The sequence below is a fragment of the Ambystoma mexicanum genome, chromosome 4q (assembly GCF_040938575.1).
Source record: "Ambystoma mexicanum isolate Mex_15411 chromosome 4q, UKY_AmexF1_1, whole genome shotgun sequence".
NCBI classification, from domain to species: Eukaryota; Metazoa; Chordata; class Amphibia; order Caudata; family Ambystomatidae; genus Ambystoma; species Ambystoma mexicanum.
The window spans coordinates 1,294,480,124-1,294,494,479 of record NC_090928.1 but is presented as its reverse complement, the minus strand read 5'-3'; the positions used below and the strand labels follow the sequence as shown (position 1 = coordinate 1,294,494,479).

Below are 14,356 nucleotides of genomic sequence, written 5' to 3'. Positions count from 1 at the left end.
GTCTGCTCTCCTGTTACTGCTGCTGGCACTGATATGAATCGTAAAGCGGCTGTGCTTGGTCTGCTCTCTTGTAACTGCTGCTGGCACTGATAAGAATCGCATAGCGTCGGTGCTTGGTCTGCTCTCCTGTAACTGCTGCTGGCACTGAAACGAATGGCAAAGCGGCAGTGCTTGGTGTGCTCGCCTGTAACTGCTGCTGTGCTGATATGAATTGCAAAGCGGCTGTGCTTGATCTGCTCTCCTGTGACTGCTGTTGGCACTGCTTTGAATCGCAAAGCGGCTATGCTTATTGATCTGCTCTCCTGTAACTGCTGCTGGTGCTGATATGAATTGTAAAGCGGCTGTGCTTGATCTGCTCTCTTGTAACTGCTGCTGGCACTGATATGAATTGTAAAGCGGCTGTGCTTGATCTGCTCTCTTGTAACTGCTGCTGGCACTGATATGAATTGTAAAGCGGCTGTGCTTGATCTGCTCTCTTGACTGCTGCTGGCACTGATATGAATTGTAAAGCGGCTGTGCTTGATCTGCTCTCTTGTAACTGCTGCTGGCACTGATATGAATTGCAAAGTGGCTGTGCTTGGTCTGCTCTCTTGTAACTGCTGCTGGCACTGATATGAATCGCAAAGCGGCTGTGCTTGATCTGCTCTCTTGTAACTGCTGCTGGCACTGATATGAATTGTAAAGCGGCTGTGCTTGATCTGCTCTCGTGTAACTGCTGCTGGCGCTGCTATGAATCGCAAAGCCGCTGTGCTTGACCTGCTCTCCTGTAACTGCTGCTGGCACTGATATGAATCGCAAAGCGGCTGTGCTTCTTGATCTGCTCTCCTGTAACTGCTGCTGGTGCTGATATGAATCACAAAGCGGCTGTGCTTGGTCGCCTCTCCTGTAACTGCTGCTGGCACTGATATGAATCGTAAAGCGGCTGTGCTTGGTCTGCTCTCCTGTTACTGCTGCTGGCACTGATATGAATCGTAAAGCGACTGTGCTTGGTTTGCTCTCCTGTAACTGCTGCTGGCACTGAAACGAATGGCAAAGCGGCAGTGCTTGGTGTGCTCGCCTGTAACTGCTGTTGTCACTGCTTTGAATCGCAAAGCGGCTGTGCTTGGTTTGCTCTCCTGTAGCTGCTGCTGGCACTGATATGAATCGCAAAGCGTCGGTGCTTGGTCTGCTCTCCTGTAACTGCTGCTGGCACTGAAACGAATGGCAAAGCGGCAGTGCTTGGTGTGCTCGCCTGTAACTGCTGTTGGCACTGCTTTGAATCGCAAAGCGGCTATGCTTCTTGATCTGCTCTCCTGTAACTGCTGCTGGTGCTGATATGAATCACAAAGCGGTTGTGCTTGGTCTGCTCTCCTGTAACTGCTGCTGGCGCTGGTATGAATCGCAAAGCGGCTGTGCTTGGTGTGCTCTCCTGTAACTGCTGCTGACGCTGATATGAATCGCAAAACGGCTGTGCTTGGTCTGCTCTCTTGTAACTGCTGCTGACACTGATATGAATTGTAAAGCGGCTGTGCTTGGTCTGCTCTCTTGTAACTGCTGCTGGCACTGATATGAATTGTAAAGCGGCTGTGCTTGATCTGCTCTCCTGTAGCTGCTGCTGGCAATGATATGAATCGTAAAACGGCTGTGCTTGGTCTGCTCTCTTGTAACTGCTGCTGACACTGATATGAATCGTAAAGCGGCTGTGCTTGGTCTGCTCTCTTGTAACTGCTGCTGGCACTGATATGAATCGTAAAGCGGCTGTGCTTCTTGATCTGCTCTCCTGTAACTGCTGCTGGCGCTGCTATGAATCGCAAAGCCGCTGTGCTTGACCTGCTCTCCTGTAACTGCTGCTGGCACTGATATGAATCGCAAAGCGGCTGTGCTTGGTTTGCTCTCCTGTAGCTGCTGCTGGCACTGATATGAATCGCAAAGCGTTGGTGCTTGGTCTGCTCTCCTGTAACTGCTGCTGGCGCTGCTATGAATCGCAAATCGGCTGTGCTTGGTCTGCTCTCCTGTAACTGCTGCAGGCGCTTCATAAGGTTTTGCATGGGAAACTTGCCTCAGTTCCAGGTCTCTGCGGTTCTCCCTAAGGCTGTTGAAAGACGCCTCTGACCTCCTCGTGAATGTGTTGCCGTTGAGATGCAGGACCAGTAGGGAGCAGTTTGTCCCCAGAGCGGAGCACATGGCCTCAGTGCAGTCATCGGTGAGAGTGTTGAAGGACAGACTGTGGAAAGAAGTCAAGGGGGGAAGATCAGTGACATTCAGGGGTTCAATCTATTATGAGATAAAACTGTAACGGGGGGTTAATTCAAACACTGTCATGTTTCGCCCCAGGGATTATGGTCAGTGTACAGTGCGTAGACTTTGTTTGCCTTCAGTGCGCACGGATCACCTACGGTAGCAGTGGCCAAGCAACCAAGGCGCATATCTTATGGGATGCCATAACACAGAATAAAACCCTATTACTATAAATGAACTGAGTGTCCTCACAAAGTTATCAAAATGAAAGCCTTGTCGTCTTTCTCTGTGCGTACTGATGAGCCATGTCCACCTAACCAGAGTAACCAGTAAGTAAATGCACGGGCACCAGTAACAAGGAGGATCAGGAGTAGATTCCTGTTTGACCTGGCTAAGTAAGGTTAACCGGAACCAAAGTTTCAGATTCCATCCCTAAATCTCCGACACAGACATCAGCTATAAGGGGGAGAGTAGGTCAGATCAAAGGTAACTTGGATTTAGATTTGTGGTTGTCCAAAGACGCTATGTTCTCCAGTGTTCAAAGGCAACAACACACCCTTATTAAAGTATTGTGTCTTGTCATGCAATAGAATGTTTGGTGCCTACAGGGGTGAATAGTGAGGTGGGCAGAATGTTGAGAGCATGCCTTGAATGAGTGTTCATTGTGTGGGAGTTGGAGGCAAGCTGAGTGAGAAGGCGATGGCCAGTGAGTGCCTCCATGCCTTCAACTCACATTAGAGTAACTGGACCCTGCCACTTGAATAACTGAAAAAGACTTATCCTTTTTGCAGACTTGGCTCAAGTGAGCGTCAAATGAAGAATGTGTGACAACATCGAAGACCCTTATTATGATGAGTTTGGGGACCAGTAAAGAGTTACTGGAAACTGCCATTAAAGATACTCCCTGATTCTCGGTCTAAAGTGTGTGCAGGACTCCCCCGAACTTAACAGGCATAGCATGTGGTAAGGAGGAAACAAGCCGCTGCTTACCACAGCTTCAGCAGCTGGCAGCCTGGATGCGTCAATCCCTCACAGAGATCTGTCACTGCCCAGTCTCCAGCTTTATTCCAGCTCAGGTGGAGCTGAGTGAGAGTTGCGTTTGTTGTGAGAACAGAGGCAAGATCTGCATAGCATGAACCAGTCAGGGAGCAGTCATCCAACCTGCAAACAGATGAGACACAGAGGTAAATACAGTATAGCCATAGCTCCAATCTATATCTGTTTCCTGGTGACCCACCACCTCACTGTCTGAACCCCAGTCACATTTTGAGGCACTTCCCCTGTTCCCACTGTCTCTCTGTTAAGAGCCCTATTTCACCTCATCCATGGAATGCCCTCCACTTGGGAGTACGGGGAACATTAAAGAGAGCATTTTGGGCACTTAATTATACTCGCTATAAACTTTACTAAATGTGCACTGGTGAGGAGGTTTCGGGCACCCAGAAGACAGGGTTTGAGGCACAGTTTCCAACTGACACACTGTGTGGTCTCTACCTTGTCATGTACCTAATTGTAATTGTATTTATTGGATTTTTTTAGAGTGCTTTCGCCAAAACACTCAGCAAGTTAATAAAATTGGCACATTACGCTAAGTGCACAGAAAGCACAGAGGAAGTGCAGGGGACACTCATTATGGAGGAGCCTGGTACCGAGTGAGGCTCTGAGGGTAGCCAAGCAACCAGTCAGTGCAGCAGACGGGTAGGTCAGAATGGGAGGGAGAGAAAGCAGGGGAGAAAAGGAAGGTATTGAGCTGTTTCCAGAACTTCACATGGTCCAGCTCAAGTTTGCAAGGGGCAGGGAGGCCATTCCAGAGGGAGGCACCTGCATAGTAGAGAGATCTACCCCCACTCTCTGCATGGAGAAGCGTCTGACCCTTAGAGAGTTGGAGGTAGCTGAGCGAAGGGCTCAGAAAGGAAGGTATTTTGGAAGAGAGAGTTGTATGTAATGGGTGCCAGTGGAGAGATTATGGGTCTGGAGAGATACGGTCCCTGGGCTTGAGGCCAAGAAGAGGAGACTGAGCGGATCCTGAAAGAGAGCTAAGTGTCATCCGCATAACACTGAAAGTTAGAGGAGAAGGTAGAGATAAGGTGAGCTAAAGGGGCCAAGTAGAAATTGAAGAGCCACAGTGATAAGATAGAGCCCTGGGGGAATACCACATGTGGAGAGAGAGGTGGTGGAGATAAAGAACCCAAGTTGGAAGTGGGATGGTAGGTCCAGAAGAAAGGAGGTCAACCGCTCCAGGGTCTGATCCGTGATGCCCAGGTTCTCACTGAGTCGATTGATCAAGATGGCCTGATTGACCGTGTCAAAGCAGAGGAAAGCTCAGGGAAGATGAGGACAGAAGGAAGGCTGAAGTCAAGATTAGAGAGCAGATCTTCATGGGTGTTCAGGAGAGCAGTTTCCGTGCCTCTGGCTGCTCTGAAGCCAGACTGATGATCATGGAGACAACCAACAGATTCACTGTGGAAAGTAAGCTGGGAGACAGCTTTTCCAGGAGTTTGCCCAGGAAAGGAGTGATAGAGATTGGGTGATAGTTTGCTGGACAGTTAGGATCGGCAGAAGGCTTTTTAAGGAGGGGGTGCACAAGTGAGTGCTTGAAGAGAGAGGGGAAAGATCCAGTGGTGAAGGAAGGAATGATTGCAGAAATCAGCCAAGGCTGGAGCGAGGGTGTCAATGCGGTCCTTGATGGTTCTGGAGGAGCAGGGGCGCACCTGTTTGGATAACGCTTTCATAAAACAGACTTCTCTAGAATCATTGGCAGGTGTTGTCAGAGAGAAAGGAGAAGGAAAGGCGGCCATAGGGGGGCCGGGAGAGGTAGAGTCAGAGGAAGAGGAGAGAGGGGATGAAGTAAAAAGCCAGAGCCGTACATGGTGCCGGGGAAGGAACACGAGAGGTGGAGACTGCAAAAGGATTGGCCAGTTCCTTGCAGATTTTAAAGAGTGCGGCCGTGTTGCTATAGAGATGCAGGCTTGGAAATGGACTCTCTTCTTGGACAGGACAGAGAGTCTGTATTGCCTTTGGAGCAGGCAACAGGCCAGTTTGTCAGAGGATGCACCCAGTCCTCCACTTCCTCTCAGCCACCCGGCACTTGCGTTTCAGGGCAGCAAGGTCAGAGTCATACCTTTATCGAGGTTCAAAGTTGTCACCATGATATTTCCCTAGGCCATTATAATCCATGAAATTTGACCTACGATAAATGCACAAAGAATTACAGCTGTTTTTAAATGTTAAACTGTGTTAAAAACTGTATCTTTCTAATGTATTTTGTTATTTAGGTGACAGTGTAAAATGATTTTAAATGTAAACAGAAGCACTTAAAAAAAAGAAAAGAAAGAAAGATGCAGGTTAGAGAGGGCTGTGTCAGAGTGTGAGTCAGCCACAGGAGAAGGAGGAGCAGAGAACATAGCGGCAAAGGCATCCATTGACACAGGCTTCATGGGCTGAATGACCGAGAAGGGAGGTTGCAGGGCTGGGCTGGGATTTGCCTGAGGGACAGAGAGTCTCAGGTAAGAGGAAAGCAGAATGTGGTCAGTCCAAGAGAGAGGAAGGGTGAGAGTCTTAGAGAGAGTGATGTCGGAGGAAATGAGAACATCCAAGGTGTGTCCGAGAGAGTGTGTCGGACCAGAAGGTAGAATGAACAGAGAGAGTGCCACAGAGGTTGCTGTAGAGCCAAGAGGAGGGGTTAGAAGCATCTAGATGGATGTTGAGGTCTCTGAAGAGGAGGACTGGAGAGATAGAGGCAAGCAGAGAAGAGGAGAGGTCAGCCCACTCTGAGAGGAAGAGGCCTGTCCAGGTGGCCTGTAGATGGTGGCCACAGTCAGAGAGAGACCAGGAGAGATAGAGAGCCTGTAGACCAGGCATTCCAAGGAGTAGTAGGCCTGTGCAGGAATTACAGATGCAGGGGCCCAATCCAGAACGATCAGAGGTACTCCACCTCCGGGTCTGTTGGTTCTCGGCTCAGAGAGGATTTTGTAGCCATCAGGAAGGAGAGTGTCAAAACCTGTGACAGAGCTGGCCATGAACCATGTCTCAGTGAGAGCAAAGACATCCAGGTCAAGTTCTTTGAGGAGGTGGCAGGTTTCAGAGGAGTGTTTGACAGCCGAGCAAGAGTTGAGAGTAGCAACGTGGAGCAGGTCGCCACATTTGAAAGACTTCAGGTACACCCAGCAGAAGTGGTACAGTGGCCCGAGAGTGGGGATAGGTGGTAGCAGGAAGTGGCATAGTAGCCAGGGAGGAGGAAAAAGGTGCCAAAGAGGTGGCGGAAGAAGGAGGTGGTAGAGGGTCCAGAGAGGTGCTAATAGGAGTAGCGGGAGAAGGAAGGAAGTTGATCAGACATAGGAGACGCCTATCAAAAAGGAGGAGATTGAGCTGTATCCCCTGGACCAAGATGGTGCCATTCAGATAGGCATTAATGATGGTCTTGGAGGAGTAGAAGGAGGCCAGGAGGACCTTCCACCGAGTGCCACCATTAATGGGAGAGGAAGAGATAGGAAAGAGAGCCAAGACCATATGAGCGGTCCATAGGTCTGGAGAGGGAACGACAAAGAGGATATCGGTGAGAGTCTGTCTGGAGGAAGCAATGATGTAGCTATCAGCGATCGGGAGCCCATGGTTGGAGACCAGGATATCCCTCTTTAACATTTTCCTACCAGACTTAGTGAAAGGGATAGGCTAGGCGATAGAGTAGCAGTTTGAGAAGATGGGAGAAATTAAGAGCACCATAGAGGGTACGAGCAGACAAGAAGGGAGCGTGAGGGAGGAAAGAAGCACAGACACTGGTGTAACAGGGGTCCCCGCAGCCCCCGCCGTGCGGGGGGCCCCATGTCTCCCAAGCACAGGTGCTGCACTTCAAGAAAACCAAAAGCGCAAGATCTGCAGTGTCTTAAAGAAATTGTGAACGGCTCTTCATTTTATTTTTCATGTGTGGAGCCTGCACCTTTCATTTGCTTAACAGTGTTGGAAAGCATGTTCTTTTTGTTGCGAGGCAACCTTGAGCCCGCCCATGCACTGGTCGACTGGACAGAGCATGCCGTATGTTGACAGTGTTATTCCATGCCCTGGACTCAGACTGGAGACAGGAGGCAACGTTTCTGCAGGACTGGTACGTTTGAAAACATGTTTGCAGTGCTCCAAGTGGCCGGCAGCAGTTGGGAGCAGTGCTCCTCTACCTTTTTAAATTACATTTTATTACTCCTTTTTTTTTAATTTTAATAATTTTTATTAAGGTGTATAGAATACATTTGTAACGTCATAATATCCAAAACATAATGCAGTTAATCATTACATGTACTTAAGAATAATCTATGGTAAAATAGGAGTGATCCAGAGGATCTATTAATAGAGTGCACTACATACTTTTTGAGGTTAAGCATTTGAGGAACAAGTAACAATAATGATTGAAACATAAACGAAACGACTGTGGCACAGTGTTGCGCACGACTTAGTGTTGAACGATTTCTGCATTATGATGTTTTAAGTAGGGGGAGGACAAACACAAGACTGACATTTGACAAACACGAAAAATGAGGGGATGGGGAGGTGGGGGGGTAGGTGTGGAAGTGTGGCTCTTTAGCATATGATAAAATAAATATTCAATACAGTGTTAGGGTTAAGATTCATACATAAAAATCTTGGGAGCATCAAAGGAGTGTTATATATTAACAGAAGTCACATTCCATGCGTGGTTACATTAAAATGATCCAGATAACGAATGAAAAATGACCATTTAGCATTGAACTTAGGTATAGGATTAAGATTATTTGCCATACACATTTCCATCTTTTGCGTGAGACAAATGTTATTCCACCAGCTTCTTATGCACAAGGAGCGGGAGTCTTTCCAATTGGCAGTTATATTCTTCACAGCCAAACAAATGAAGAGATCATAGAGTTTAGATGCACCAGATGGCAAGTAGGTGGCAACAGCCAGGCTTCCTAAAACAATGTTCATGAATGACAGAGGGACATTAGTTAAAAAAACAGAGTTGAGGTACTTCCACACTTGTTGCCAAAATCTGTGGGTATAGGGACACATGAAGAACATATGTTCATACAAAGCAGGGTGGCCCTGCATGTCCAACAGTTATCATTGTTATTAATATTAGTTAGGCATAGTTTAGCAGGTGAGATGAAAACTCTGTGTATAAAGAAGAGAAAATGTTGGGAGATATTTGCTGAAGCAGAGATGTCCTTGATTCTTGAGAAAATCTTAGACCATGTATATTCATTTAAAATGTAACCAAAATCCTCTTCCCATTTGTGGCGTATTGTGCAAATCTTAAGGGATGATATGAGAATGCCATAGAATTTTGAAGCCTTAGTGTCGGTGGGCATTGTTAGGTGTAGTAATCTTGAGACATCAGGAGTTAGAATCTCATTGGAGGAGCTGCGGAGAGCATCAAAACAAGAATTAACTAACTTATTATAGAAATTGTAATCTGTGTTGGGAATTGAGAATTGATTTTTGAGCTGCTGAAAAGAAAGGATAGAAGATTTATTTATAATTTGTTGTATAAATCTAATACCCTTTTTCTAACAGGATTTTCTGTTTAAGGTTTTGTTATTAATCGTTATCTTGCTGTTATGCCATAAAAAAGGTGAGAGGCTTTTTTTGGGGAATTTGACTGTGTGAATACAAAGAGTTGGAAGGCTGCTATTGTGGCTCTGATAGGGTCTGATATAAACGTCGAAGAATGCTTGAATACATAAATGAGGTCCGTAATTTCTATAGAAAACACAAACTGTTTCTCTATGGTACACCATGTGGGAATATCTGACATTATGGGACAGGCAAACCAATATCTGGCTTGCTTCAAAAGAAAGGCAGTATAGTATGCTTTAAAATCAGGAAACTTGACCCCTCCCTTGTCATATGGTGCCTTCAATTTAGTTAGAGCAATTCTTTTACTTTTGCCTTGTCCCCAAAGGATGTTTAGAAGAATAGAGTAAATTGATTTGTAAAAGGAGGAAGATATCGGAACACTTAGGAGTTGTAGATAATATAAAATTATTGGTGATAGCTTCATCTTGATCGTGTCTAGTCGTCCCCACCAAGAAAGATATAAGGGGGACCATCTGGATGTTAATTCCTTTAGTCTATCTAGTAATGAATGTGTATTAAGCTTAATGCTGTCCGGGATTGAGGGAGCAAATCTAAGACCTAGGTATTTAATAGAAGAACTGCACCATTTAAAACCAAAAGGGTCAATGTCGTGTTTAAGGCAGTAGGGATTGAGGGGCATAATTTCTGATTTATCTTTATTAAGTTTGTAACCTGAAACCGAACTGAATTGGGATAGTACTTCAAGTAAATGTGGGAGGTGTGTTTTCGGATTTTTGATGAGAATAAGGATGTCATCAGCATAAGCAGCTGTTTTAATATGGGATGTACCGCTTGCTATACCTGGAATGTTTTTATTAGATCTGATCATTTCTAATAATGGCTCTAAGGAGAGGATGTATAAGATAGGTGAGAGGGGACACCCCTGTCTAGTACCTCTATTGAGGGAAAAAATGGGGAGGTAAGACCATTGATACAAATTGAGGATTGTGGGGAGAAATAAAGTAAGCTGACTAGGGAAATGAACTTATCGCTACAACCGTGCCAGCGGAGGGACTGAAACATAAAGTCCCAGTTGACACGATCAAAGGCTTTTACTGCATCTAGTGCTATAACCGCTGTTTATCTTTTTTATTTTTTGTTAGATAGGTGGATAGCATTTAGAAGGAGTCTGGCATTGGAAGAGATGTTTCGCCCTTTAACATAACCAACTTGATCAGGTTTGACAAGAGAAGGAAGAGAGGATTCAATCCTATTGGCTGAGATTTTTGCAACGATTTTGCTTTCGACATTTATTAGAGAGCTGGGCCGATAATTTCCTGGTAATGACGGATCGTTATCGGGTTTGGGGAAGAGAATAAGCAAGGCTTCTGAGAAGGAACCAGAGGATGCTTTTTGGGAAATAAAGTATGAAAATAGATTTTGAAGTTTAGGAATGAGGGATCGAGATAAGCTATCATAGAATTCTGTGGAAATGCCATCTGGGCCAGGAGCTTTACTTTTACCTAATCATTTAATTGCTTTGGAAATTTCTGGAAGAGTGAGTGCAGTGTCTAAATGGGATAAGTCTAATTGAGGGTAGGAGGTTCTATTAATATTTTCAAAAAAGGATGTGATGTTGTTATGGGGTATAGAAATTCCGGGAGTATATAATTTGGTATAGAAGTCCCTGAAGCAATTTAGAATATCTTTCGGATGGTGATGAACATTGCCAGATGGGTCTTTGATGTGGGATATAAGAAATTGCTCCTTTTTGGTTTTTAAGTAAGAGGCCAGTGCTTTTCCAGCTTTATTGGATGTTTGATAAATTTTCGTTTTATATTTAAGTATTGTCCCTGTAGCTAGGTCTGTAATCTCCTTATTGATTGAGAAGCGCAAAGTCAGTACTTTGTGGAGGTTGATAGGGTTAGAGACACTATAATATTGTTGCTCAGCTATGGTTAGTTGAGAATATAGGTCATCTAGGTGTTTTTTGTGTTGTGCTTTCATTTTGCCTGAGTAAGCCATGATGTGACCTCTCAAGGCCGCTTTAAGAGTATCCCAATTATTCACTACCGAAGTGTCTCCATCTAGATTATCTGCATAGAATTGTTGAATAAAGGACTCTACTGATATGATAAATTGAGGGTCTTGTAAAAGAAAATTGTTGAGCTTCCATCGAGATGACGGTTTTCGAACATCAGAAAGACTGAAAGAGGTACAAACAGGGGCATGATCGGAAATTATGATGTTTTCTATTTTGGAATCTGTAATGGTACCTGTGAGGTTTTTCGTGGAGAAAATATAATCAATACGGGACAGAGTATTGTGTGGGGAAGAATGGAAAGTGTAGTCAAGCTGAGTGGGGTGGGATATTCTCCATGTATCTATAAGACCTGTTTCAGCTAAACAACCAACAAAGGATTTGTGTGATTTGTTGTTTTTGAATAAACAGCTAGATTTTCTGTCCAGAAATAGATCAAGGACTTGATTCATGTCCCCACACATTATTAGATTAGAAAAGTTTTTTTGAAGTATCAATTGTTTGATGGTGATCCAAAACTTGGGGTCTGGATTAGTAGGACCATAAATATTCAGAATGGTAACTTCAGTAGATTCTAGTTTTAGTTTAGCCCAAACCCATCTACCATCAGTATCAGCACCTTGATCAAGAACTCTATATGATAATTTCTTGCTGATTAGAATAGCAACCCCATTTTTTTTAGCAACAGCAGGACTAGAAATAATTTCCTTGATCCATCTAGACTTCAGTTTCAAAGCTTCACTGGTAGATAAGTGTGTTTCTTGTATACATGCAATGGAGGGGTTGAGTTTGTTAAGATGAGATATGACCTTACACCTTTTGATTGGATTTTTGCAACCTTTGATTTCCAAGTGACACATTTAAAAATCATAGTAACAGTTCAAATATTGTCATAGCATAGTTATAGCATAAAACCTTGTACATGCCAATATTAGGAGCCGAGGAACAGTAACTTAAGTAGTTTTTGATGGGAGTAGGACACATAAGGAAGACACATGAGGTAGTGGGGAGAGGGTTGGGGAGTCTAATCATAGACACTCTGCAAAGATTTGAGACGTGAAAATTATGACACAGATTAGACACGAAGAGGGAAGAGGAGAGTGAAATTGAAGAGGAGGAGGGTGACACCTGCTGAGTCGTCTACAAGAAAAGAACAACTCAGGATGGAAGATAGACGCAGCGAGGCTACCCATCCCACATTTTATACATACGGTATATTCAAGGCATTATATATTGAGATAGTGAGGAGAGCAGGAAGATAATACATTCAAGTAATAAAGGAAGTGGATGTACTTGCAGGAGAGGAGGTGTCCATGCCATCAGATTTAATAGACCGTATAAAAGCTATTAAGTCAGTTGGTTCTTCAAACATTATTGTACGACCTTCATGTGTTATTTTAAAAGAACATGGGTGGTTGTTATGTCTACTGCGATTTTCTAAATCTTCGTTGTGTTTTTGAAGATCTTTTATTGATTTTTCAAGTTGTGTTACCTTAGGAGTAATATCTTCTATTAGCGCAACTCTTTTCTCAACCTCTTCCATTCTGTTTTCAAAAACCTTTCCATCTGTCATCCAACTGTTGTAGTTTTAGGTTAGTAGTATCTATGAAGGGTTTGAGTGATCTAATTTCCGATAATATGACTTCGATAGCTGGGTCGTAAATGCTTGACGGAGGAGGTGAGTCACTTTTGGGTCTCTTGAGGTTGGTCGCAGGGATGTTAGCATCTTTGGTGTTAGAAGTATTGTTCTTTTTGTTTTCCGCCATGCTATTATATTAGATATTGCGTAATGCGCTGCCCAATATATTGATGTTGGAGGGCGGTAAGATGTTGAAGATTATAATGGGTGATGTAATAGCAGGTTCTTCCTTATATGGGAACTGTTTTGAAGAGGTATAATGGTCGTGGGTTGTGGTAGTTGGCTAAGAACCATATAACCGCTTAGCGAGTAAATGAGTTTTTATAATCCCAAGTTTACAATTCTTATATCCATATTATGCATGCAGTGCTGCTCCAAAAAGTGGATGTTAATAGAGCACAGTTGAATAATAAGGCGTAAACTTGGGCGTAGATCGGAGGGGCAGCCAACTTTGCACCCATCAAAAGCCACCAGTTATTCTAGGTATTTAGTAGTAGCAGATTGCAGCGAAGAGTTATAATTATTCGCAGTTCCAAACAGATTCCACTTTGTTGAGTATGCGGTTCAAATATGGCACAAGATGTGAAGTAAACATATATCTCTCCGTCTCACCAGTGAAGAGAAGAACCCAAATAGGGAGGGTTGTGTCTCTTATGTAGCAGTATTTGCGCAATAACCTATAGAATAGTTCTGTGTTCCTTTAAATACATTAGCTTGAAGAGGTCTCAGTTTTTTGTTTTTTTTTACTTCGTGTGAGGCGGGCTGCAGCGTTCGTCAAGGCAGGGACTCCGGAGCTCGCAGCGCCGCGAGGAAAATCACTGAACCACTCCGAATTTCGAGCGGCAGCTTCAGGAAGCGGTCCGGTCCGCGTCGCTGTGAGAAGCAGGTAAGTGATATTTGTGGAAATATGTAAAAGGCCTGTTTTATTTTTTATAGTGGGACGGAGCAAACGGGCTAGGCGGCCATCTTCTTTGGCGCCAAGCCACGCCCCTCACATTTTACTACTCCTACTATACTTTTATTTTAAAAAGAAACCATTCCACAATGGTTTCATTTTAAAATAAAAGCATAGGAAGAAGTTGAACATGCACTTTCAGTGCAATGCACTGAACGTTCCGATAAAGAGTGCATGTGTTTGGGGGGTTTCTATTGTGAGTGGGAGGTGGCGAGGCAATGGCATTTGTGGGGAGCAGGTGAAGGCCATTAGGGAACATAGTTCCACTACTTCGTTTCGTACACTTTGACCACTGCATACTTGTATTGTGTCTGTGTTTGAATGTCATGTCTCAGGTAGTGTGTGTGCGCATGTAATATTTGGAATGTGTGGTGGCACGGTCACACCATTGGGCACTAGGCCCCCCGCATCCCTCCAGAAATTCTCAGATATTGCTAAAAGGGCCTTGGACCCTCACAGCTGTCGTAAGTAGGACACAATGCCGACTATGAACATCATTCTGGTCTGCCTTTCAACACCGCAGGGCAGGCAGCATTGATGATCAGTTTTGTGTATATTATGAACATGGTACAGAGGGGGCTGCTTACGTGTAAGTGGTCCTCTATATGAAATTTCAGGGCGCAATCAAAATGTGCCCTTGTGAGATTTTGGCCACTTGGTGTAGCTGGTATTTCAAAGTATGTTTTTGGTGAGGCATACTCAGGAGGGCAGGGGGGGATCTGAGGGGCGGAACAAGGGTAGCCTCCACCTCCCAGTGCGCCCAACCACTTGGCTCTGCCTGTTTCAACTGCCTTGAAGCACTGTGCAGACTTGATTTGAGTAAGTTTGTAAATACAGTGAGGCATAGACATCATTTGATGTGTTAGTCCCCCACCCCGGTATGTGAGTTTGGGAGCAAGCGTGCAGTGGGCCGGCTGAAGATGTGTCATGGATCAATGGGGCCAGTGCTTTCAGTGACATATGA

The 14,356-nt window shown here is 44.6% G+C and overlaps 1 protein-coding gene across 1 annotated transcript in view; it reads right to left on the bottom strand.

Annotated features, from left to right (window-relative positions):
- LOC138468389 (NACHT, LRR and PYD domains-containing protein 3-like) overlaps positions 1–14,356 on the bottom strand; it is a 350,409-nt gene that overhangs the window by 46,023 nt on the left and 290,030 nt on the right. Inside the window, exons 8-9 of the mRNA XM_069608929.1 lie at positions 3,208–3,378; positions 2,039–2,203 (exon numbers count right to left, since the gene is read on the bottom strand). Of these exons, the coding sequence (XP_069465030.1) occupies positions 2,039–2,203; positions 3,208–3,378 (336 nt within the window). The remainder of the gene's footprint in view (positions 1–2,038; positions 2,204–3,207; positions 3,379–14,356) is intronic.